Consider the following 24782-nt stretch of genomic DNA (forward strand, 5'->3'; position numbering starts at 1 on the left):
GCTCTTTTCTGGGCTGGCTCCACAACCACTGAGTGATGATCTAGCTGGGATCGTTGAAAACCAGGAGCAGACTGTATAAGTAAGTAGCATCTGTCTTGTGATTGACAGGTGGTACAGAACCTGGATGTTCCCAATTTCTTTTCAATAGATCAATAAGGATCTCATATATTGGAATAGACATGATTTCCTTAGGAGCATCAATGAACTGAAGTACTTCCAGCATCTTGTGCCTGGAGGTCTAGAGAGCAGAGCCAGTCTTTCCTTTGTCTGAAGCTGAAATGGAATTGTTTCAGACATCTCCTTTATAAAAATTAATGAAAGACAAGTCCTCTGGAGGAGAATGTCTTCTTTCATCAGGAGGAGAGGGCTGTGAAGGAAGATCATCAGTGTCCTGAGACGTGTCATCGGTCCAGGGATCATAAGGCTCGTCGCCAGCTCCCATAAGATCATCAGATCTGCAATAAAGTCTACTATAAAAGATGGCTTCCACAAGCTAAGAGTGCTAAGAAAATTGAAGCCTCTGTTGCATTTGAATGATTTTCGAATAGTCTTGCAGGCCCTAATTTTACCAAAATTAGACTACTGCAATGCGCTACTGCTGGGGGTTCCTTTGTCAACTATTTGTCCCCTACAATTACTGCAGAATGCGGCCGCATGATTGCTGTCTAATATAAAAAGGTATGACCATGTTTCTCCAGCATTGATGAAGTTACATTGGTTGCCAGTCCAGTCCCGCATTCATTATAAATGTCTTACCTTAATTCACAAAACCATATATGGTAGTAATACGGAATGGCTTAACGCCTCATTGCGTATTCACGTTCCAGCTCGCAATTTAAGGTCACTTGGGCAAGCTTTACTACCAATTCCTTCACCCAAATTGGCCCATTTGGGTTCTGTGAGAGAAAGGGCATTATCCTTGGCTGGACCTGGGATGTGGAACTCCCTTCCGGTTGAAATTCGTCTTGAGGAGAATATTAATAGTTTTAAAAAACAGATAAAGACCTGGCTTTTTCAACAGGCTTTTAATTAGGCCAACTGATTCTTCTCTTTCTCTTCATTTCACTTAAAGGGTAATTCATTTCACTTAAAGGGTAATTAGAAGGAGACATAAAAAATCCTAAGTGTTTAGAGGAGCTGAAAAGTGTAAAAAATGATAGAATAAGGGAGGTATAGGCCAGGCTAAAGAAGGGTGATGAAGTCAGAAGGGTTTTAATTTTGTAAAAATTTTAGCTATTAAGACTTTTATTTTGTTTTTTATGTTTTTTTAAATTTAATGAGATTATATTTTGTATTTGATTTAACTATGTAAATCATTAGTGAGATATATGTGTTATGGGTTATGGATTTTTGTGAATTTTGCTACTGCGAGTTCTAATATTGTTAACCGCCTTGATATTAATTTGAAAGTCGGTATACAAAGTTAAATAAATAAATAAATAAAAATAAATAAATCAGATGGGAGAAACGGTGCTAATCCTGAAGGTACAGGCCTAGGCACCTAAGGCAAATGATGGAATCTGAGATGTCACTGAAGGCATCGATGGCATCGACGGAGGCACCGATGGAATCGGTGACATTGGACCCATCGGCGGCAGCACTCCGGAAGGCGGAATGGAGATAGGTGTTTCTTCTTCATCTGATGATAAGGGTGTTGGAGTGGAAGGAATCGGGGCTACCGGTTCTCTCGGATCCACTGGTGGAAAGGTACCGATTAAAGCGTCCATTCTGGCCAATAGTGGTGCAAGAGCCATGGGTATCAGGTAGGTGACCAGCTCAGGAACCGGTACCGGTATCGATGAGGTTTGAACCCCTGGAGTGCTTTTCCAATGGCCTCTTGGATCATCCGATCCAATTCCTCATGGAAACATGGAGCATGGAGCCCTGGTCGATGCCAAGGGCTTGCCTGTATTGGTGGCCTGAGCTTTTCGATGGCGGTGTCGACGTTTTTCTCTGTGCTCTCCCTGGTCCTTTTCCTGCAGAGAGACAGAAGGAGTCGACAACCACGGAGTCGTCGAAGTTGGTCGGGCAGCAGCGATTTCACGGTGCTGGCGCGAAGTAAACAGCACTTGTTCGGACAACGTCGAGGCTATCGATGGAGTCGGGGTTTTAGACAGAAAGAGAAGTTCCGTCTTCTCCAGCTGAGCCTTGCAACCTTTTGGTGTCATTTGGGCACATTTGGCGCAAGTTAGGACATCATGGTCGGACCCCAAACACATCACGCAAACCGTATGAGGGTCAGTGATTGTTCAAGTGCAGTCAGGGCCCCGACGGAAACCCGATGCCATGGTCTCGACAAAATTTAGCTGCGGTGCGGTCGATGGCTGGTAGGCCTCAAGGGAAAAACTCGACGGGAATCGACCACAAGCAGGTAAAAACTTACCGTTCGACCGCGGAGGAAAGTTATCGATAGGGGGACCCCTGTGAGGTAAAAGTTTGAAATTTTCTTGAAGTTCCGTGAGGAAAGTTCCTGTCAGGAATATCTGAATAGCTCCTTAACCCGCGTGGCTACTGCTGCGCGGAAAAAAGAAGACTGAAGGGGGACCCCTGCTGGATGCAGGGTTGGTGCTATGCTGGGCATGCCCAGTAGGTGCCAGTCAAAGATCTAGAAACTTTGACAAACGTTTTCTGTGATTGGGCTCCATCCTGATGTCACCCATATGTGAGAACTACCATCCTGCTTGTCCTGTGAGAATGCACCTCTACCAGCAGATGGAGACTGAGCAAAGCTGACATCACAGTATATATACCCCTGCAATGACATCAGCCCACCAGTATTCTCAGGCTCTAGCAGATGGTGGACGTGGCATCTCCCTGCTGGGGATTGCTTACATTTTTCAGAAGGAGAAAAAAAAAAAGAAAGAAAATTCACCCCGTTCTCCTATGATACTATATGGTCCCTCCCTCACTTGAGAATTCCTGAGAAGATACATAGTGGATTTTCTCTCAGCTGGTTTCAGCCTGAGACTCAGATGAGTTTTCTCTCAGATTTTCTCTCAGCTGGTTTTCAGCCTGAGGCGACTTAGATGTAAAAGACAGCTGAAAGGCAAAGCGTGGCTGTGACTGTATATGCCCTCTCCCTCCCGCAGCCGGAGACCAATTTTGTACTCAGCCAGGATGGGCTGAGCTCAGGTAAAGCAAAAAAACAGAGGAGGGTTTTCTCCTTCCTCCGATCTTTGTGCTCGGGACACCAATCCAACGATTGTTCCTGCCTCCGAGGGAGTTTAGGGTTCATGATCTGACACCTGATCATCCCAGCACTCAACAGAACTCGCAAGCATAATCCTCCTCCTTCATGCTCTCCTGATGTACCCTCCTTTTCTACCCCTCCCTGCTCACTCCTTTGATCCGTTAAGTTCTTTGAAAATGTTCTCCGCAATATTGTTATTCAACGACTAAGAAAATATGTTGATTGTTCACAAAACTCTACTGTTCCCAACTACTATGTTAACTCCATTTGATTGTAAGATAATTGCATATGTTGGATGATAATTGCAGATTTGTAAACCATTATGATGGCTCTACCGAATAACGGTATATAAAACTCTACAAATAAATAAATGAACAACCTGGTGGGTTGAGCAGCCTTTTTGGGCTAGGCCCCGCTCTTAGGCTTATCACTGTGGCCCGCGTGGTAGATCGGCACGTTTTCACGTATTTTCCTGCACATTAGGCTGCCCTCTTCAGAACTGTCTGTTCATGCAAATGTGTGCGGTTGTGTGTCCAGCTGTGCGCCCAGTTTTTGGATGTTAGGTTGGGCCTGCTTGGGCATCCAGTTGGTAGCGATGTCTGTTTGAGGCGTGCACTTACCTATATGTACAATCTGAGCAGTACTGAGGCCACTCAGTTTTGGGGCTTTCATCAAGGCACAGGGTTGTATGCTTAAATTTTGGATACCTATTTTTTGCAGCAAGAATATTGCTGGATACATACCTTTCAGTCATCTGTTAAGCATACTGATAGAATGATGGTGCCTATAGCTAAGATACCTAAGTGCCTTACCCTTTGTGCTGCTTGTTATATTCGCTCATCTCAGCCTGGCATTCCCTCTAACTTGTATCAGCACTGCTTGGAGGCTCAAGGAGGATTGCCTCAATCTGATTTTACTAAGCCCGGTTCTTCCCAGTCTGATTCGGACCTGGGTAAAGTTGTGTCAGAAGGGGTGCCTGACTTGGAACTTCCCTAACTGGTTCGGGGGAAGGTAGTTCAGTAGGCACAGAACAGGTTCCTCCTGGTTTTGGCATGGATCCTTCTGCCTTTTCTTGGGTGGAATTTTTTCAACAATTGTAATCCTTTCTTTAGGCACAGTCCTCGGCCCCGACCAATCTTGCCAGGTCAGAGTCGCAGGTGTGTGATCTCCCACATGCCTGGTGCTGTGGTTAAGTGTCGAAGTACACACACATCAGCAGCCAGTCTTCCTGATAGGGACCTGGATGGTACAGATGATGAAGCCGATCCTTACTCCCCGGAGGATGGGGAAATTCCTCCGAGATTGGAACTGTTTAGGACTATGAGTTACCGGCTCTGATTTCCCAGACATTAAAGATACTGGGAATCCTTGGGGCTGAATCCATGTCTGAACCAAAGAAAGATCCCATTTTGATTTATTTGTGTAATTGATTGATCTTGAGTGGGGTGCCCCGGATGCTATTTTCAAAAGGGGACTTACCGCACAAGGGCGGTGGAACAGAGAAGAGTCAGCGTGGAACATCAACCGTCTAGAGGCTCGGGCAGTCCAATCGGCATGCCTTCGATTTGCTCACAGACTGAGGAACAGAGCAGTCAGAGTGATGTCCGACAACGCCACCACAGTGGCATACATCAACGGTCAGGGCGGAACCCGAAGCCGACAAGTATCTCTGGAGATCGCCCCACTGATGGCTTGGGCAGAGGCGAATCTGCAGGACATCTCCGCCGTCCACATTGCCGGGAAGGACAACACCACGGCAGACTTCCTCAGCAGAGAAAGCCTAAATCCGGGAGAGTGGCAGCTGTCACCCACAGCCTTCCAGATGATTGTGGATCACTGGGGGATTCCGGACATGGATTTACTGGTGGACAAGTCCAATGCTCAAGTACCCAGATACTTCAGCCGCAAGCGCGACCCGTTCTCACACGGAATCGATGCTCTGGTTCAGCCATGGCCTCCAGGGACTCTGCTCTACGCCTTTCCACCATGGCCTCTGCTGGGCGCCATCATCCACAAGATTCAGAAACACCAGGGCCTAGTTCTTCTAGTGGCACCAGACTGGCCAAGAAGACCCTGGTACGCGGACATGAGAAGACTACTGGCAGGGGAGCCTCTTCCCCTGCCTCCTCTCTGGGACCTTCTACGTCAAGGTCCCATCCTCCCCGAGGATCCGGCTCAATTCTCTCTTACGGTCTGGCCATTGAGAGGGCTAGACTGAAGAAATGAGGCTACTCGGAGCCCGTGATTGATACACTCCTCCGAGCTCGCAAGTTTTCCACATCCCTCACCTACGTAAGAATCTGGAGAGTATTTGAAGCATGGTGCGACACTCATGGCACCAATCCACATGCGACTACAATCCCTATTGTGTTGGATTTCCTGCAAGATGGACTTCAGAAGGGTCTCTCCCTCAGTTCCATCAAGGTTCAGGTGGCTGCGCTGTCTTGTTATGGTCCCAGGAGGGATGGCAAGCCCATTGCCAAGCACCCAGATGTTTCTCGCTTCCTGAAAGGAGTCAAGCATATTCGTCCGCCACTGAAGTGGCCTGTGCCCTTATGGAACCTCAACCTTGTTCTGGATTTCCTCGCGGGATCCACCTTCAGACCCCTTTGGGGTCTGTCTCTCCGTTCTCTCACTTTGAAGATGGTGTTCTTGCTGGCTGTATGTTCAGCACGCCGCATCTCGGAGCTACAAGCATTGTCTTGCCGGGATCCTTTTCTCAGACTCACTCCTGAGGCTATCCATCTTCGCACAGTTCCATCCTTCTTGCCTAAGGTAGTCTCACGATTTCACCTCAACCAGACCATATCCTTGCCAACTACGGCAGGCCTGAAGAAATCAGAAGGAGGGCGTTTGCTACGCCATCTCGACATTGGCAGATTGCTGCCCAGATATCTGGAAATGACAGAACCAGTACGAAAGACTGACCATCTGTTCGTCCTTCACAGCGGGAAGAAACAAGGAGAAGCGGCCTCGCGGCCCACCATCGCCCGCTGGATTAAAGAAGTCATCAGAGCGGCCTACGTGGAGGCCGGGAAGTCTCCGCCTCTACAAGTCAAGGCTCATTCTACCAGAGCCCAAGCAGCATCTTGGGCGGAATCTAGGATGCTGTCGCCTGCAGAAATATGTAAAGCGGCGACGTGGTCCTCCCTCCACACCTTCTCCAGGTTCTACCGTCTGGATGTCCAGGCCAGGGAGGACACAGCATTCGCAAGGGCAGTTTTACACGGTCCTCAGGCAGCCTCCCGCCCAGTCCGGGAGTAAAGCTTTTGTACATCCCATTTGTTCTGAGTCCATCTGGCTACACGACAGGAAATGTGGAGATTACTTACCTGATAATCTCGTTTTCCTTAGTGTAGACAGATGGACTCAGCATCCCACCCAGCTGCCTGTATACAGGGGTTTCACCAATTCAAGGTAAGCCTTCTCACTTCTTACATGAGTGCATCCACTCTACCAGGTGTCGACGCCTTCCGGTTGGGAATGCTGGCGGTCTCCAGCTACTATCAGTCGGTCAGGGGAATCCTGTTTTTCACTATTTCATTGATTGTCAGCACACATCTATCCATAACAGCTTTTGCAAGGAAGATTACTGAAGAGCTTCACTTCCTGTGGGGGTATATGTACCCGTGCTGACGTCAGATCCGTCTCCAACTGCTAGCACGAGCACACTATACCCATTTGTTCTGAGTCCATCTGTCTACACTAAGGAAAACGAGATTATCAGGTAAGTAATCTCCACAATGTGGTGTACAACAGAATAACTGTCATCAATAAACAATATACAGTGAACATTAATTAATACAACTGGTATCATGTCTCATCTTACGACTGTGCTTCAGTGAACACACCCAAAATTCAACAATCACTACACGTTGTCTTCTCATTCCCGGTGTACTCCCTATCCCTCCCTCCCCTCTCCCCCCCCCCCATCCCCTAATTGGCATTTGCTTTAACAAAAGATAGTAACAAGAAAGAGCCTAAGCCCTTCCAAGGACAAGCATGTTCATCGGAAAGAATAGTTGGCTTATGGATTGGTCATATTAAAGAAAGACCCTCATCACAAGTAAGAGACAAGATAAGATATTACAGTATATATAATACAGAGATAAACCATGAGATAACGATCAGCCAGTAATTCACAAGTCTTAAAATAAGAGCAACAGTTCAAGAGTGAGATCCCCCATGGAATAGCCAGCGCTCCAATGGAGCCCATATCTGTGCAGTCCCCCGTGTACTATGCCTTAATGAATCTATACCGGTGTGTAGAGTCCACAGGTTATGCAATCGCCGTCTAATACTATCCACAGAGGGTAGATCACAAGATTTCCACAATGTAGCTAGTTCGCAACAGGCCCCAATAATAATGAGGCGTACTAATTTCCAATGGGTTGGGGAAATGTCTATTGGTAAATTCAAAAGGGTGTTCTCGGGTTCCAACGTAACTGGGGTCTCTACAATTTGGGTTATAGTGTGCGTAATATTGGCCCAAAAGGTGGCTACTCGAGGACAGGACCACCACATATGATAAAATGTTCCTATATGTCCACACCCCTTCCAACATAAGGGGCTCTCAAAAGGTTTAAATATATGAATCCGAGCAGGAGTTATGTACCACCGCAGCAATACTTTATAGCTATTTTCAGCTAGTGGGGTAAATGGGGAACTTTGCTTAGTGGCCACATACACATCGCCCCATAGGTCTTCAGTGGCTAATCGACTAATGTCCGCCTCCCACGCTTTCACATGGGCCGGCATTAGGCTAGGGTCCTTATTTAGTAAATTATAGGATCAAGATATTCCCTTTTTTAAATAATCTGCCCTTTCACACCAAAGATTATCACAGCCCAAAATGGGTTTTCCCCAATGCCATATCCTTATCCATCCGCTCCGCGTGGAAAAGGTGACGAACCTATATGCAAGCAAATACGCCTGTTGAGAGCAACTGGTATTGTTCCCGCAAGTTGGAAAAGGGGATTATTTGGTCTCCCGCCCAGATCTTCCCCAAGCTGTCAATTCCCTTTGCCTCCCAAAGTCTGAGAGATTTCACCTGGCCCCCTTTATATAAAAGAGCATTAGCTGCAATACTGAAGTTATAAAAATACTTCCTATCCCCACGAGCTGTGACTACCATGACTCCCATATTGTGAGAGTGGTTTGGACCGATAAAGGAATATGTTGTAATGGAGTCCACGCTTCCCGGGGTAACCATAAAAGCATGTGGAGTGGCATTTTACCCACCATGAACTGTTCGACAGCACCCTATTGTTTTTGCTCTCCCTTTTGATGTCAATCGAAGAGCGCCCGAAGCTGGGCCGCTACTTAGTACCATCTGAGATTAGGAACACCTAGCCCCCCCCCCCCCCCCCCCCCCCCCGTCAACTTAGGGTGAAACATGACTAGTTGAGATACCCTCGGGGGACGTCGTCTCCAAATATAGGAGAAGATCTTCCGTTGCCATTGTTTAGGAATTGCATTGGATATATGTTTAGGTAGAGATTGAAATAAGTATTCCCGCCTAGGGGATGTGGCAACAAGAATTGCATACAATATTCCATTCTGTTTTGTCCATTGTTTCTCTGGATTTTTTCCAGCTTTTTCTGTATGTTGTTAACAAGGTTTGCATTTTATTTTATCATTTTTTTTATCATTTATTTTGCATTTTATTTTATCATTTGCTTGTTCTTGCTATTTAATGCTTTTCCATTTATTATATTTATAAATCATGCATAATCAGTATATGAACACTAAAAATGGTTTACAGTGGCACTCATAATCTTTAAAACAAGCAAAACAAATATACTTAAACCAGCTGCCAATTTTATTACACGGATCACTGCTTTCTATTTTCTGTAACTAATACCTCCTCTGGTAAATGCAGACATTATTTGCCAGCTCATTTAAGCAGAGGAGTTTGAATACTGGGCTTAGGTAAAGTGAATTCTTATGATATAGTCTTTCTTGTTGCTTCTTTTGTAGACTGCTATTGTAAAGATCTTGAAATGGCTGCACTAGGAACTTGTATAGTTACACTGTATGAGCCTATGTAGGGAGTATGTTTATGCATGTGTGAAATTAAAAAATCATATAATTTGAAAGTTTTTGTTTAGCATTTCAGTAGAGCTTAGTAATTAGCAAAGGAGAGAGAATGAAGAATATATTAGTGTCACTCTATGTTGTAAGGTATATGATATATTATGTGTACTATGTTTAGGATGTTTTTTTAATTGTACCTTGCCTTGATGAGTTTCAGTAAAGCAAGTAATCAAGTGGTGGTAAATAAGTAATCAACTTGAAGGTATTTCTTGTAATTTTATATCTTTAGTTATTATGTAAGGCAGTTTGTTAGAGACTGGAAAGTTGCACACAGTATAATTTTATTAGTGCTTTCTGACTTGTACATAATTAAGTTTTTGACAAGGTTGTGTAAAAGAAAAGCCCAACAAACCTTTTGTTGGAAATATCTGATTGCTTTTGAGGTCAGAATCTCAGGTTTAAATCTAGTGGCAGACGGGATTATCCACTCACCAGCTTGCATGCATGGGATCTTGTAGACTCTGAATACACTAAATGCTGCTGTCACCTGGTGAATCCTTTATGGTGGTGTGAAAACTGCCCCTTTTCCAGCCTGGTTTGTTATTCTGAGAAATGAATCTGTTGCTCAAATAAGACTGATCAGTGTAGCATACATAAACATTGCCTGTTGTCTCCTTTAGGTCTTCGGTGCATTGGCATCTGAACCTTTTAAAGTGAGTGACTGTTTCTATGGCACTGGAGAAACCTTCCTTTTTACTTTCTACCCAGAGTTTGAGGTAAGCATACAGTAGAAAATTGTCAATTGCAAATGTAACAAACCTGAATATGATTGTAATTCATGGTCACCACCATTTTCTGGAAAGTATGAGTTTTTTTCCTTTCTTTAAAAATCTGTAGAAAAAGTAATTGACATCATTTTCATTGAGATAATGGTACAAAATAGGCCTCTGAAAACTATAACATTACAAATCTGTAGGACCAAGTTATATGGAAATTCATGAAAATATATTTTCTTCTGGCTTTATCGGTAGTATGATTTCAAACACAAAAGGCAAAGCACTCTATCAATTATTTCCTTTTGCTGTAGAATTGGGGAGATCATTTAGCATACATTACCCATTAATTTTTCTTTAAGACATGTATTTAAAATATTAGCCACACCAAAAAAGCCCTCAGATACAATCTGTGTATTCCAGTAACCAAAGTTGTAAACAATAAATCACAATGTATGGTTAAGACTGGTATCTCATTCATACAATCATATTCCAGCCGTCAAACTTCAGAAGAAAATATACACAATTTTTGTAGGACCTTTACTCATAGAGTCAATATAAAATACCAGACTCTTCTTGTGGTATCGGGTCCCTTTACTTTGTTTATATCATTTTTATCAATTTTCTATTTTTACTTTTTTATATAAAGTCCCAAAACTTGAAACAAGATGGAAACTCCAGAGTTTTTCAAAACATAAATGAACTTAACCGTTCTTTTGTCCAGCTGAACTGGTAAACACAATCACAGTACAAGTAATAATGATGTCACACATTCAATTGTAATCACAAATTATAATGGTGATACTCATCCAAACTCAGTCCCGACACGGTCGCGTTTCGGACCACCAAAAAAGGGGTCCTGCCTCAGAGGAGTAACTCCTTCACGATTATTCATCAGTGACATCCAGTAAAGAATCCATCGTTGCTCAATTCATATTAACCGACAGCTATTCCTTAGTCCAAAGTTATTTTCACTGTCTACATTTAGACTCGTACTGCTTATAGAAACACGGCAACCAACTGGACCCTTTAAACTCCAAAGGCCGGAAGTTACGACAGCGACCTGGGTTTCCAATCAGGTTATATTAGTTTTCAACCAGGTCGTACATTGACATTGCTTCCTCACCACACTAGTCTTCTATCAGGTCGCGCATCGGAAATCCCGGAAGTGACGGCGCGTCCTTCAAAGAGTCCAACCCGATCATCCCAGGTTTGTAAACAAATCGTTCTCCGGACTTTATTTTATTTGCACAAAAACTATGTTTAAGATCCAGCATGTATAGATATCTTATTATATGAAACTGTACTCAAACACTTACACTGTCATAACTACATCAGCCCAACAATCCAAAAAACCAGAAAGCCAGAGATGACGGCCCACCTCTTCAGTTTCCAAACAGGTTGTCTCTAATATCCAAACCAATCGGCGCACAAGCATTGATGTTAACTAAAACCCCACAGTATATTTTTCAGATCAGAGAGTACCAGTTGATCTTTTCGTTCAGACCAAAAGGATCCATAGAGTTCAACATATAAATCCAATGATGTTCCTGTCTGTTGATGTATATCTCCACCCCTGTGACTCAATTGTACCGTTTCCACAATCAACCAACGTAGGTCAGTGAATATATGTTGATGTTGGATGCAATGCTGTACTAATGGGGCAGTAACCTTCGATGTCTTTATACAACTCCTATGCTCTATCAATTTCGTTCTGATCTGTCTTCGTTCTACCAACATAGATCAATCTACAGGGACATTGAATGACGTAGATCACGCCTTCAGAGTCACATGTGGTCAAGGTCCGTAAATGCACTACAATGTCCGAATGAGGAGCCTGCCAACAGTCTCCAGTTAAAGATAAAGCACACATATCGCAATGTCCGCAAGTACGATGTCCACCACACACAGGTTGCCCTAATGTGGAAATGGATGTAGACCTGACCACCAGATCTCGTAAATTTTGCCCCCTAAAAAATGCAAATCTTGGTCCTGTTTGAAAAACATCATGAAGTGCCAAAATATGCCAATAGGTACGCACCACATTTATTACTGCATTAATTTGGGCAGAATATTTTAGAGTGCATGTAAGCTGTTGTGAAAACAGACGTTGTTGATATTGAAGCAAAAGGGATCTATTTGCAAAGAGAGCCCTCTTAAAAGCTCTCTTCAATATAGATCTTGGATATCCCCTCTGGACAAATCTCATAAACAATCCCGATGCCTATATCCGAAACTCTTCCGTAGTAGAACATATCCTACGTAGTCGTAAAAATTGGGATATTGGTAACCCATTCTTCAATCTGGTGGGATGAAAACTTGAATATCGCAAATAGTTATTGCGATCTGTATGGTACTAATGGTACTCCCTTCACGTACCATTAGAATATCCAAAAAAGGTATAGATCTTTGATCATACTGGGCCGTAAACTGTAAATGCGAATTTTGGCTATTAAGCCATTGCAGAAATTGTTGAAGCCTTTCTAATGATGATAGCCAAATGAAAAATACATCATCTATATATAGTCTATATAATAACATATTAGAGAACCAACTAGAGGTCCTCAAAATACGCAACATATAGATTAGCAATATCAGGGGCTACTGTGGCCCCCATAGCAACGCCCTGAGTCTGAAGATAGAATCTATCATCGAACTTAAAGAAGTTTTAAAACAATACCAGCTTCAAAAATTCAAGAAGAAAATAAGTCGTAACTTTATGTGGACGGGGATGCGATTGTAAAACCTGTTTCATCAATGTAAACGCCTCATGTTGGGGAATATTCGTATATAGAGATGAAATATCCAAAGTTACCAACCAGCAATCACCCGGAAGATCCGATATTTCCTGTAGTAATCGCAACATGTGCGATGTATCCTGTAGAAACAACGTAGAATCCATGACAAAAGGCTTCAGAAAAAAATCCAAATAAGTCGACAGGGGCTCCAACACTGAACCTCTACCGGCTACAATCGGACGGCCAGGCGGCTTCGACTTGTTTTTATGTATTTTAGGCAGGGTATATAGAACCGGGTGTACAGGGTGTTGCACTTTAAGAGCTCTGGACTCCCTCAATGTTATAAACCCCTTTTGTACCCCTTCCTCAACCAATGCCTCAATTTGATCTTGTAAGTCCTGAGTCGGATCTTCTACCAAAAGTTGATAATATACAGGATCCTGTAACTGTCTGTGGATCTCCATTAAATAGTCGTTGACATCCTGAACCACAATAGCTCCGCCTTTATCGGCAGGTTTTACTATTATCTCCTGGTTGTTGGATAGCTGCTTAATCGCTCAATATTGACTCTGAGACCAATCTGGAGAGAAACATCTTTTATCCAAAACCTTTTAGTCCTCTAGACGGGAAAGGTCCTTCAATACCAGCTGTATAAACGTAGCAATAGCTGAATCCACCGGTCCCGGAGGGACCCAGGTTGATCGTGGGGTAATAATAGAGCTGTCATCCACATCCCTATCAGAAAAAAATAATTTCAATTATAACAGTCTAAAGAATCTATACAAATCGATCCGTGTTTGAAATGGATCGTATCTACAACAGGGAACATATGAGAGACCTTTATCCAACGCAGTGATGGTGGCTGCCAACAAGTCCACCCGGGACAGATTCACCACTGATAGACTCCACCATCAGATCATCCATCAAAATTGCTGCGGATTCCGCTGTTGTTGAGCCCTTATTCCCTGGGCTCTTGTTATAGGACCTTCCCAATCCGGTGGTTTGGACCCTATCTTGCCCCTGTACGGGCGAGAATGGTACGCTCCTCTTGATGGGCCTAAAAAAGACTGTTTCTGTTTCCTTTTATCATCATCCCCACTGCTGCCACTTGACTCATCAGAGCTGTCTTGAAAGGTGACATGAGGACGTTTAGTAGACTCTTTTTTTTATTTTTCCAAAAGTATATATTGTCATTCTTATAGTCATTTTCATCGCGCCGAAACTTCTGAACCTTGAACTGTTTCAACTGATTCCTAAATTGAGAAATGGTTTGTTCCAATTGTTTTGTAGATGCTTCCACAATATCCGTATTATTGATAGTAGCTAAATATGTCTTTGTCTTCAACTTCCTTACGACACTCATTCACTGAAATGGCTATACGTTCGTAAATTAAGACCATCAGGTCTAGGGAACACTTGTTTAGAATGGCAATCCATCGAGCCACAAACTCTTGATCATCCTGAAACATTAAGGGGCCCTTTTGCATCCTTAGACCCCTTGGTATCATCTGTTGCTTGATGTATTCTACTATAATTGCTTGAAGCAACTCAGCACGAGTCAGCTTCTTCGAAGCCGTTGTCAAATCTGCCCACGTGTTCCCAGTCTCATTCAACTCTCCTGAATCGAACAAAGATGTCTGTTTTGCTATAGCCGCTATTTGTGAATCCGAAAAACTCAAGGTGTTCTTCCATTCCACGTCCAGGGTTGCCATGTGGGCCATAATTTACGATATCAATCACACCAAAAAAAGCCCTCAAACGCAATCTGTGTATTCCAGTAACCAAAGTTGTAAACAATAAATCACAATGTATGGTTAAGACTGGTATCTCATTCATACAATCATATTCCAGCCGTCAAACTTCAGAAGAAAATATATACAATTTTTGTAGGACCCTTACTCATAGAGTTAATATAATATACCAGACTCTTCTTGTGGTATCGGGTCCCTTTACTTTGTTTATATCATTTTTATCAATTTTCTATTTTTACTTTTTTATATAAAGTCCCAAAACTTGAAACAAGATGGAAACTCCAAAGTTTTTCAAAACATAAATGAGTCTAACCGTTCTTTTGTCCAGCTGAACTGGTAAACACTGTCACAGTACAAGTAATAATGATGTCACACATTCAATTGTAATCACAAAATTATAATGGTGATACTCATCCAAACTCAGTCCCGACACGATCGCGTTTCGGACCACCAAAAAGCACCAGGCATGATGATTAGATTAAATATTATTTTTTCCTTTAATTAGTAAGATGGTTGTCTCTATAATTGCATTCCAGAACAACTTCCTTCTGTTGGTTTGGGTTTTTTTCCTTTATGAAATGCTTAACAAGTTACATATTTATAGTGACTTTCTGCAGGGTTGCTCTCCTGGAACCTTTTTGAGCTTGGGTCTTTTCCCCATTGGGGAAAAAAAATGGAACGTGAAAATCACCGCTGTCCTATAACCCAGTACTTTTTTCTTTTTAAAGAAAATTACCACCACATATTAGTGAAGATCTTTTCTGCATGATCAAAAAGAGAATTTCCTTGCTGTGTTAGTTTGCATATATTTAAATACCTTTTCTGTAACCCCAATATTTGAAAAGGGCTCCAGGGGCGATCTGGGAAATTATAGACCAGTGAACCTGACTTCAGTGTCAGGAAAAATAGTGGAAACTATTCTAAAGATCAAAATCGTAGATTATATAAAAGACATGGTTTAATGGAACACAGTCAACATGGATTTACCCAAGGGAAGTCCTGCCTATCAAATCATCTTCATTTTTTTGAAGGGGTTAATAAACGTGGATAAAGGTGAACCAGTAGATGTAGTGTTTTTGGATTTCCAGAAGGCATTTGACAAAGTCCCTCATGAGAGGCTTCTAAGAAAACTAAAAAGTCATAGGATAGGGGCAATGTCCTTTCGTGGATTAAAAACTGGTTAAAAGACAGGAAACAGAGAGTATGATGAAATGGTCAATTTTCCCAGTGGAAAAGGGTAATCAGTGGAGTGCCTCAGGGATCTGAACTTAGATCGGTGCTTTTCAATATATTTATAAATGATCTGGAAAGGAATACGTCGAGTGTGGTTATCAAATTTGCGGATGATAGAAAATTGTTCAGAGTAGTTAAATCACAAGTAGATTATGATACATTACAGGAGGACCTTGCGAGACTGGAAGATTGGGCATCCAAATGGCAAATGAAATTTAATGAGGACAAGTACAAGGTGTTGCATAGGGAAAAATAACCCTTGCTGTAGTTACACAAGTTCCATATTAGAGTTACCACCCATTAAAAAGATCTAGGCTTCATAGTGGATAATACTTTGAAATTGTCGGCTCAGTATGCTGCAGTAATCAAAAAAGCAAACAGAATGTTAGGAATTATTAGGAAGGGGAATGGTTAACAAAACAGAAAATGTCATAATGCCTTTGTATCGCTCCATGGTGAGACCGCACCTTGAATACTGTGTACAATTCTGGTCACTGCATCTCAAAAAAGATATAGTTGCAATAGAGAAGGTACAGAGAAGGGCAACCAGAATGATAAAGGGGATGGAACAATTCCCCTATGAGAAAAGGCAAGGGGTTAGGGCTGTTTAGCTTGGAGAAGCGACAGCTGAGGGGGGATATGATAGAGGTCTTTAAAATCATGAGAGTTCTTGAACGAGTAGATGTGAATCGGTTATTTACTTTTTCGGATAATAGAAGGACTAGCTGGCACTCCATGAAGTTATTCTTTTTTACTCAACGCACAATTAAGCTCTGGAATTTGTTGCCAGAGGATGTGATTTAGTGCAGTTAGTGTAACTGGGTTAAAAAAAGGTTTGGATAGGTTCTTGGAGGAGATGTCAGTTAACTGATATTAATAAAGTTGACTTGGGGAATGGCCTCTGCTATTACTGGCATCAGTAGCATGGGATGATCTTGGTGTTTGGGTACTTGCCAGGTTCTTGTGGCCTGGATTGGCCTCTGTTAGAAACAGGATGCTGGGCTTGATTGACCCTTGGTCTGACCCAGCATGCAATTTTTTTATGTTCTTAAGAAATAGTTTTAAATGTAACCAGATATATCTCAAAGAATAGTACAAGTAAAGGCCGGGACCTATGCATATATGTTAACTGTTTCATTCATGTTAAAATAGCATGCTGTGCACTAAGGCCTTGTGCATGTTAGCACAATCCTGACACAATAGCAGAGACTTGCCCAAATTAGTTTACCCTCACATGTAAATGAGGGAGGGTTTTATGCAAATGAGACTTTACCAGGCCCACAAGAAATAACATGGAATACTCTTCATGCCCACTATTTCCATGGACATGGTGCAACCAGAAAATGTAAAACCTGCTTCAGACTAGTTGTTAAATTTAGATCTACAGGATACGGCCAAAAGTACCTTGTTGCATTCATAAATCCCCTACTTACTGACCTGAGATATAGGCGCCAGTTAGCACAGGTGATTTTATCTTCCCCAAAACACCCAATACACAAGCCCTGGCCTCGTCCCAGGAAAGATTTCATCCCCTAGGTCCAAAAGAAAGCGCTACCTAAGTGGGATCTCTTCCCATTCTCTCTTCCTTCACTCTGAAAAGTCTGAAGAGCTCTTTCTGGATGTAATTATTCTGAGTTTGGCAATTAGATTGTAGAAGGGCTTAGCAGCCCCTCTTTTTGTTATAGATGAGGCCTCGAGAATAGAAAATTGCAGAGGGGTAGATGGGGGTGCTGTCTTGAGTTGGCTGACAAGGGTTCTTTTCCGAGGTTGGGTGGGTGAGGAATTAGAAGGAAGGAGGACTTCTTCAGACTTGAAGAGGTATGCCCTAAAGGAGAGACTTTTTCTGGATCTGGGGATGACTTCACCAGCTGGGGGGGGGGGGTGGAAACAGTCAAGCCTTACATGTTGTAGGTTTGTTGGGGGGAGCAAATTTTCAGGGCATTTTGGACTGCTTCGTATGGAGAATTTTGGAAGGTAGCCAGCATGCAAAGCATTTTTCTCCTAGGACAAGCAGGATTGTAGTCCTCGCAGATGGGTGACATCGTCAGATGGAGCCCAGCACAGAAAACTTTTATCAAAGTTTCTAGACACTTTGACTGGCACACTGAGAATGCCCAGCATGCCACTATCCGTGCAGCCACGCAGGGTCCCTCTTCTGTCTCGTTTTGTCTGCAAAGCAGTTAGCTCACGGTTCTCAGAGCTCTTTCCTTATTTCTTCAAAAACTTTTCACGTCAAGCTTTTTTTTCCCTCTGGGATCATCTGCACGGGCTCCCTCTCCACTGTCTGGCCCTCCGGCTTCTCAGTAGATGTTTTTACTATCTTTCCTTGTGGCCTATTCCCGAGCATGTCGCCTTCCGGTGGCGGCCGGCCATCGACCGCTAGCCCTCTTGTTTTCATGGCATCATCCGGGTTTCGCAAGTGCCGTCAGTGCCCATGGACCATGTCTCTCTCAGATCCATACGAGGTCTGTATCCTCTGCCTGGGGGCTTCCCACAATGTCTGCGGGTACCCAAACTGTGCCCAGATGAACTCCAAGGGCCGTCATTCCCGTCTGGCCAACATGGAGCGGCTTATTGGTGCCAAGAGGTCTGCTCCATCGACCCCGGCAACGGGAACTTTGACACCAAGGGGCCGTGAACACCCCTCAGACTCACCATCGCCTTCTACATCCCTCGTGGTTCCTCTTCATGATGAGAGGGCCTCCGGTGACCAGCCCACTCCATCGTTGGATCGTTCCAAGGCATCCGGATCATTGGCATCCTTAGGTGCTGGAGAAGGACCAGGCCTAGCACCGAGGGAAACACAGACACCAGCAGTCGTTGTAAGGTACCGATTCCAGAGCAGCACCAGCCCATGACGAGCCTCTTCTGAAGAGGCCCCATCCTCTCCAAAACCCGGGAGTCCCAGGCATTCCCCACCAAGTGCAGTGCTGGGTACTGAACCTCCTCGTCATCCTCCTCAGTCATCCACATTCTCATCACCAGACTTTCAGGAGGAGTTGGACCGCAGGGGTGCAGCAGGTAGTGCTCTGAGCCCTCCTGAGCTTTGAACCGGTGACGAAGCCAGCGCCTGAACTGTAAGCGCCCTTGCTGGAGCATCTCGATGTCCTGTTGGGCATCCTACTGACACAACTGGTGCCCGGGGCTCCTTCAGCTCCCCATCAGCCACTGAGGTCCCCCTCTGGAGCAATACTGTTTCCTGGATCCTCCGAGGAGGAAGATTCTCAACCGCGCCCAAAGCCCTAGAAGGCGCCTCCACTCCTCAAGCCCATTCTAGGGCCATTGGGAGTCCCAAGACCCATCTGTTCCCTTGGGGCCCTCAGTGGCCCCAGAACCGTGGATGCCCTTGAGTCTCCCGGTACAGAGGTTGCCGAGACAACCCTCGATGTCGCTACCGATGGGCATGGGCGCTGGCCTCCCTTGCCGACCTCCTGTAAACGTTAGGAGGATGTGCCATATGATCCCTGGGGCGATGATCATCTGAATCCTCTTCCGAAGACTCTGGCAACTTGCCTTCTGAGCCTTCTCTGCTGGATGAGAGGCAGTGTTCTCCCCCAGAAGACCTCTCCTTTGCAGGCTTTGTCCGGGCTATGGCGGAAACCATTCCTTTCAAAGTCCTCACAGAGGACGACGCCCGCCACAAAATGCTGGAAGTTCTCTAGTTTGTGGATGTCCCGAAGGCAGTAGTAGCCATCCCAAACCATGAAATTATCTTGGAACTTCTATACAGGATGTGGGAACACCTGGGCTCTGTCCTGCCAGTCAACCGGTAGACATGCCCTTTACATTGGCTTTCAAAAACACCAACTCCCCCACCAGTCCGTGGTTGTGGAGTCTGCCTTAAAAAAGGCCAAGATATTACGTATCCATTCCTCCGCATTTCCAGGCCAAGAGCATAGGGCCCTGGACGCCCTTGGAAGGAGGGCCTTTCAAGGGGCAATGCTTATTGCCCATATCGCCTCCAACCAATTGTACATGGCTCAATACAAAAGAAACTTGTGGAAACAAGTTCAAAAGTTGGCAGAGCACCTGCCTCAGCAGCAGGATGTGCTGGAGGAGTGGTACAAAAGGACCTGGAGGCTGGGAAGCATGAGGTCACGTCAACTTACGATGTCTTCAAGACTGTGGCCAGGGTATTGGCTGCGGGCATTAGCGCCCAACGTATGGCCTGGCTTTTTAGGTCTCTGACCTTTGGCCAGAGATCCAGGAAGGGCTGGCGGACCTGCCCTGCACCGCAGAAAATCTCTTCAGGGACTACGTCAGAGACGCGGTTGCTCAGCTCAAGGACCATCACGAGACCTTGCAGCAGCTCTCAGCCAGCACCTCGGACCCACCATCCTCCGTGCGCAAGTCCTTCCATCACGGTCCTCGCAAGTCCTGCTGCCAGAGGAAATACTACCTGTTATAACAGTTTCCACAATTTTTTACAGCAATGAAGTCAGGCTTGCCAGTCTATAGTTTCCCGGGTCACATCTGGAGCTCTTTTTAAATATCGGGGTTACATTGGCCACCTTACAGGCTTAAGGTACAATGGATGATTTCAATGTTAAGTTATTAATGACATGTAATAGTTCTGAAATTTCATTTTAGTTTTTCAGAACCCTGGGGTATATACCATCTGGTGCAGGTGATTTACTATTCTCCAGTTTGTCAATCTGGCCTACTACATCTTCCAGTGATTTGGTTCAGTTCATTGGAATAATCACCCTTGAAAACTGTCTCCTGTATGGGTATCTCCCCTACATCCTCATCCATAAACACTGAAGCAAAGAATTCAGTTAATCTTTTTGCGATGACATTATCTTCCCCAAGTGTTCCTTTAACCCCTGAATCCTCAATGTTCTAACGGTCCAACTGATTCCCTCGCAGGCTTCCTGCTTCAGATATATTTTAGAGTTCTTATGTGTTTTTACCTCTACGGCGAACTTCTTTTCACATTCTTATCCTGTCTTACATTTAATTTGCCAATACTTATGTTTTTTCCTATTTTCCTCGGATGGATCCTTCTTCCAATTTTTGAAGGAAGATCTTTTAGTTAAAATAGTCTTTCACCTCACCTTTTAACCATGCCTGCAATTGTTTGGCCTTCCTTCCACCTTTAACGCTTGGAATACATTTGGACTACACTTCTAAGAAGGTACTTTTTTAACAATGTCCATGCCTGTTGCACACTTTTAACCTTTATAGTTGCACCTTTCAGATGTTTATGTTTATTTTATTTTATTTTTTAAACTATTTTTCTCATTTTGTCAAAGTTTCCCTTTTGAATTAATGCTACAGCTGTGGATTTACTTATTGTCCCCCTTCCAGTCATTAATTCAAATTTGATCATGTTATAATCACTGATACCAAGCTGCCCCACCACCATTATCTCTCTCACCAAATCCTGCACTCCACTAAGAATTAGATTTAAAATAGCTCCCTCTCATCTTGTCTTGAACCAATTGCTCCATAAAACTGTAATTTATCCCATCCAGGAACTTTATCTCTCTACCATGTCCTGATGTTAAATTTACCCAGTCAGTATTGGGGTAATTGAAATCTAAGTCCAAACAATGTGGAACCCAAAATATTATAAATAATAGCCTAAGAAGGTGTCAGCAAGCCTGACGTTGTGTGACTTATAAAAAAAAAAGACACCAACCGGTCTTCTCAATCATTCACCTTCATCATTTTTTAATACTTGAAAAATCATTTTTATAACTTTTCCTTTTTTACTTAAAAAAGTCCTCCATCCATAGAGATTACGATGTCCCAGACTCTTGAAAGCAATTTGTTTACATAGCCCAACACGGCCAATGTTTTGCTTGTTAGCTTCCTCAGGGGTATGCGAAAAACAGTCATTAACCTGAAGAAAATAATAATATCACTGTTTTAGAATAATTTCATTGTGATAAAGATGGTATCCTTGGGCACCATGCTACCTCTACTTCAAACGGGAGATTGGCTCTGTTCTCTGGATCTTCAAGACGCTTACGCTGACATTCCAATATTCCCTCCTCATCACAAGTATTTACGCTTCATGGTGGGACATCAGCATTTCCAGTACCGAGGTCTACCGTTCGGACTTGCCTCAACACCTCGAGTGTTCTGAAAGTGCCTGGCGGTGGCAGCGGCCCAGTTACACAAGGAAGGTGTACACGTTTTTCCCTACCTGGATGACTGGCTCATCAGAAGCCAGTCAAGACAAGGAGCTGTCAACTCTCTCAAGCTCACAATCAATCTGCTCGATTCGTTGGGATTCCTAATCAACTACCAGAAATCCCATTTCATACCATCTCACCTATTGCAATTAATTGGAGCAGAACTAAACACCATAACGTCAAGAGCTTTCCTTCCAAAAGACCGTGCAGAAACACTCTCCTCATTAGCGAAATCTCTACGCACAAGGACAATCGACAGCCCATCAGTTCCTAATTCTGCTCGGCCACATGGCTTCCACAGTTCATGTTACTCCTATGGCCAGATTAGCCATGAGGATCATCCAATGGATGTTGAGGGCACAGTGGATACAAGCCATTCAACCACTGTCATCTCCAATTCAAATAACTCAACAACTACGTTCCTCTCTCCTCTGGTGGGCGAACATGAACAACTTGCTCACAGGCCTACCCTTCCAACAGCCAATTCCGCAAGTAACTTTGACTACCGATGCGTCCACCTTAGGGTGGGGAGCACACATAGGAAATCTCCAAACTCAAGGTACTTGAACGAAGCAACATTTCAAATCAACATTTCAAATCAATTTCCTAGAGCTTCGAGCTATACGTTATGCGCTACATGCTTTCAAGGACTGCCTTTCCCACAAGACTGTTCTGATACAGACAGATTACACAGTAGCCATGTGGTACCTGAACAAGCAAGGAGGTACAGGCTCGTATCTCCTTTGTCAAGAAGAGGCACAAATTTGGGACTGGGCTCTGACACGTTCAATGTTTCTCTGGGCCACGTATCTAGCAGGCATACATAACGTCATTGCAGACCACCTCAGTCGTCAGTTGCAACCTCACGAGTGGTCCCTGGATCCTCTAGTAGTGACCAAGATATTTCAACATTGGGGTCAACCAACAGTGGACGTCTTTGCATCCGAGCTGAATCACAAAGTAGACAAATTTTGCTCCCTATACCATCAGGCAAACAAGTTTGCCAGGGACGCCTTTGCTCGCCCCTGGCATTCAGGCCTTCTATACGCGTATCCCCCGATACCGCTACTAACCAAGACTCTAGTGAAGCTACAACAGGACAAGGGGTCCATGATACTCATAGCCCTGTATTGGCCTCGACAAGTATGGTTTCCCATACTCCTCGATCAGGGAACCAATTCACCTGAGCACAGCACCCACTCTCATAACTCAGGATCAGGGCCGGTTGCGCCATCCCAACCTTCAATCCATATCTCTAACAGCCAGGATGTTGAAAGCTTGATCTTGCAACCACTCAATCTTTCAACTAATGTCTCTCAAGTGCTTGTAGCTTCATGTAAACCTTCCACATGAAAAAACTATCATTCTAAGTAGACAAGATTCACCACATGTTGTGCACAGAAAGGAATTGACCCTTTTTCCCTGCCCCACGTCATCTTTATTAGACTATCTTTGGCACCTTTCAGACTCAGATCTCCAGACCTCGTCAGTAAGGGTACATCTCAGTGCAATCTCAGCGTACCATAATACAATCAGGGATGCACCTATATCAGCGCAACCCCTTGTCAGTAGATTTATGAGAGGTTTAATTCATCTAAAACCTCCGTTACGGCCACCAATCACGCAATGGGACCTTAATGTAGTACTAACAAGACTCATGCGTTCTCCCTTTGAACCCATTGATTCCTGCAATGTTAAATTTCTTACATGGAAAGTACTCTTTCTAGTAGCTATTACATCTGCTAGAAAGGTTAGTGAATTACAAGCATTGTCACATACTCACCTTATACAAAATTCCTACATGACCGGGTGGTACTCCGTACTCACCCAAAATTCCTTCCTAAGGAATTCCATTTGAATCAGTCCATAGTCTTGACCATATTCTTTCCAAGGCCTCACTCTCACAAAGGTGAAAGAATTTTGCACATCTTAAACTGTAAACGGACACTGGCATACTATCTAGACCGCACTGCAGTCAATAGGAAATCTACCCACGCTTTGTTTCTTTTGATAAAAACAAACTGGGCAAAGCAGTGGGCAAACTCTCTCCAATTGGTTAGCAAATTGTATAGAGTTTTGCTATGGAAAAGAAGGCCTTCCTCTCCAAGGGCGAGTAAAGGCACACTCAGTAAGAGCAATGTCAACCTCAGTAGCACACTATCGTTCAGTGCCAATAGTGGACATATGTAAAGCTGCAACTTGGACTTCTCTTCACACCTTTGCGGCTCACTACTGTTTGGACAAAGAAGGAAGACAGGATTGAGCCTATGGACAATCTGTTTTAAAGAACTTGTTTCCAGCATAATCCCTACTCCTTCTGCATCCAACCTGCCGTGATTTTAGGCTGCCTCATTTGTTTTTTCCAACAGTTCACCAGTTATTGTGCCTGTTGCACAAGTTGTTCCCTGTTGGTCCACTACAAAATGATTCAGCCGTAGCTTGCTAATCACCCATATGTGAGGACTAGCATCCTGCTTGTCCTGGGATAAAGCAAAATTGCTTACCTTGTAATAGGTGTTATCCCAGGACAGCAGGATGTAGTCCTCACGAAACCCACCCGCCACCCCGCGGAGTTGGGTCCGATTCATTTTATTATTTTATTTTTGGCTAAAGCATATTGCTACAAACGAGACTGAAGGTTGACCCCTGTGGATCAGGGAATTATGGCATGCTGGGCATGCTCAGTGTGCCAGTCAAAAATTTCTAGAAACTTTGACAGAAAGTTTTCTGTGATAGGGCTCCATCCAGTGATGTCACCCATATGTGAGGACTACATCCTGCAGTCCTGGCATAACACCTATTAAAAGGTAAGCAATTTTGCTATATACTTTGTACCCTGATATAGCTCTATCCCATTGATAATCCTCCTTCCACCATGTCTCTTAGATGCCAATTAAATCTACCTCATCATTCACTGC

General features: G+C 43.9%; 1 protein-coding gene across 5 annotated transcripts in view; it reads left to right on the top strand.

The window, feature by feature from the left end:
- OXR1 (oxidation resistance 1) overlaps positions 1 to 24782 on the top strand; it is a 1217970-nt gene that overhangs the window by 1154452 nt on the left and 38736 nt on the right. For all 5 annotated transcript variants that reach the window (XM_029591868.1, XM_029591869.1, XM_029591872.1 and 2 more), the window contains one exon: positions 9907 to 10002. In XM_029591868.1, the coding sequence (XP_029447728.1) occupies positions 9907 to 10002 (96 nt within the window). The remainder of the gene's footprint in view (positions 1 to 9906; positions 10003 to 24782) is intronic.

This window comes from Rhinatrema bivittatum, chromosome 2, assembly GCF_901001135.1.
Source record: "Rhinatrema bivittatum chromosome 2, aRhiBiv1.1, whole genome shotgun sequence".
NCBI lineage: Eukaryota > Metazoa > Chordata > Amphibia > Gymnophiona > Rhinatrematidae > Rhinatrema > Rhinatrema bivittatum.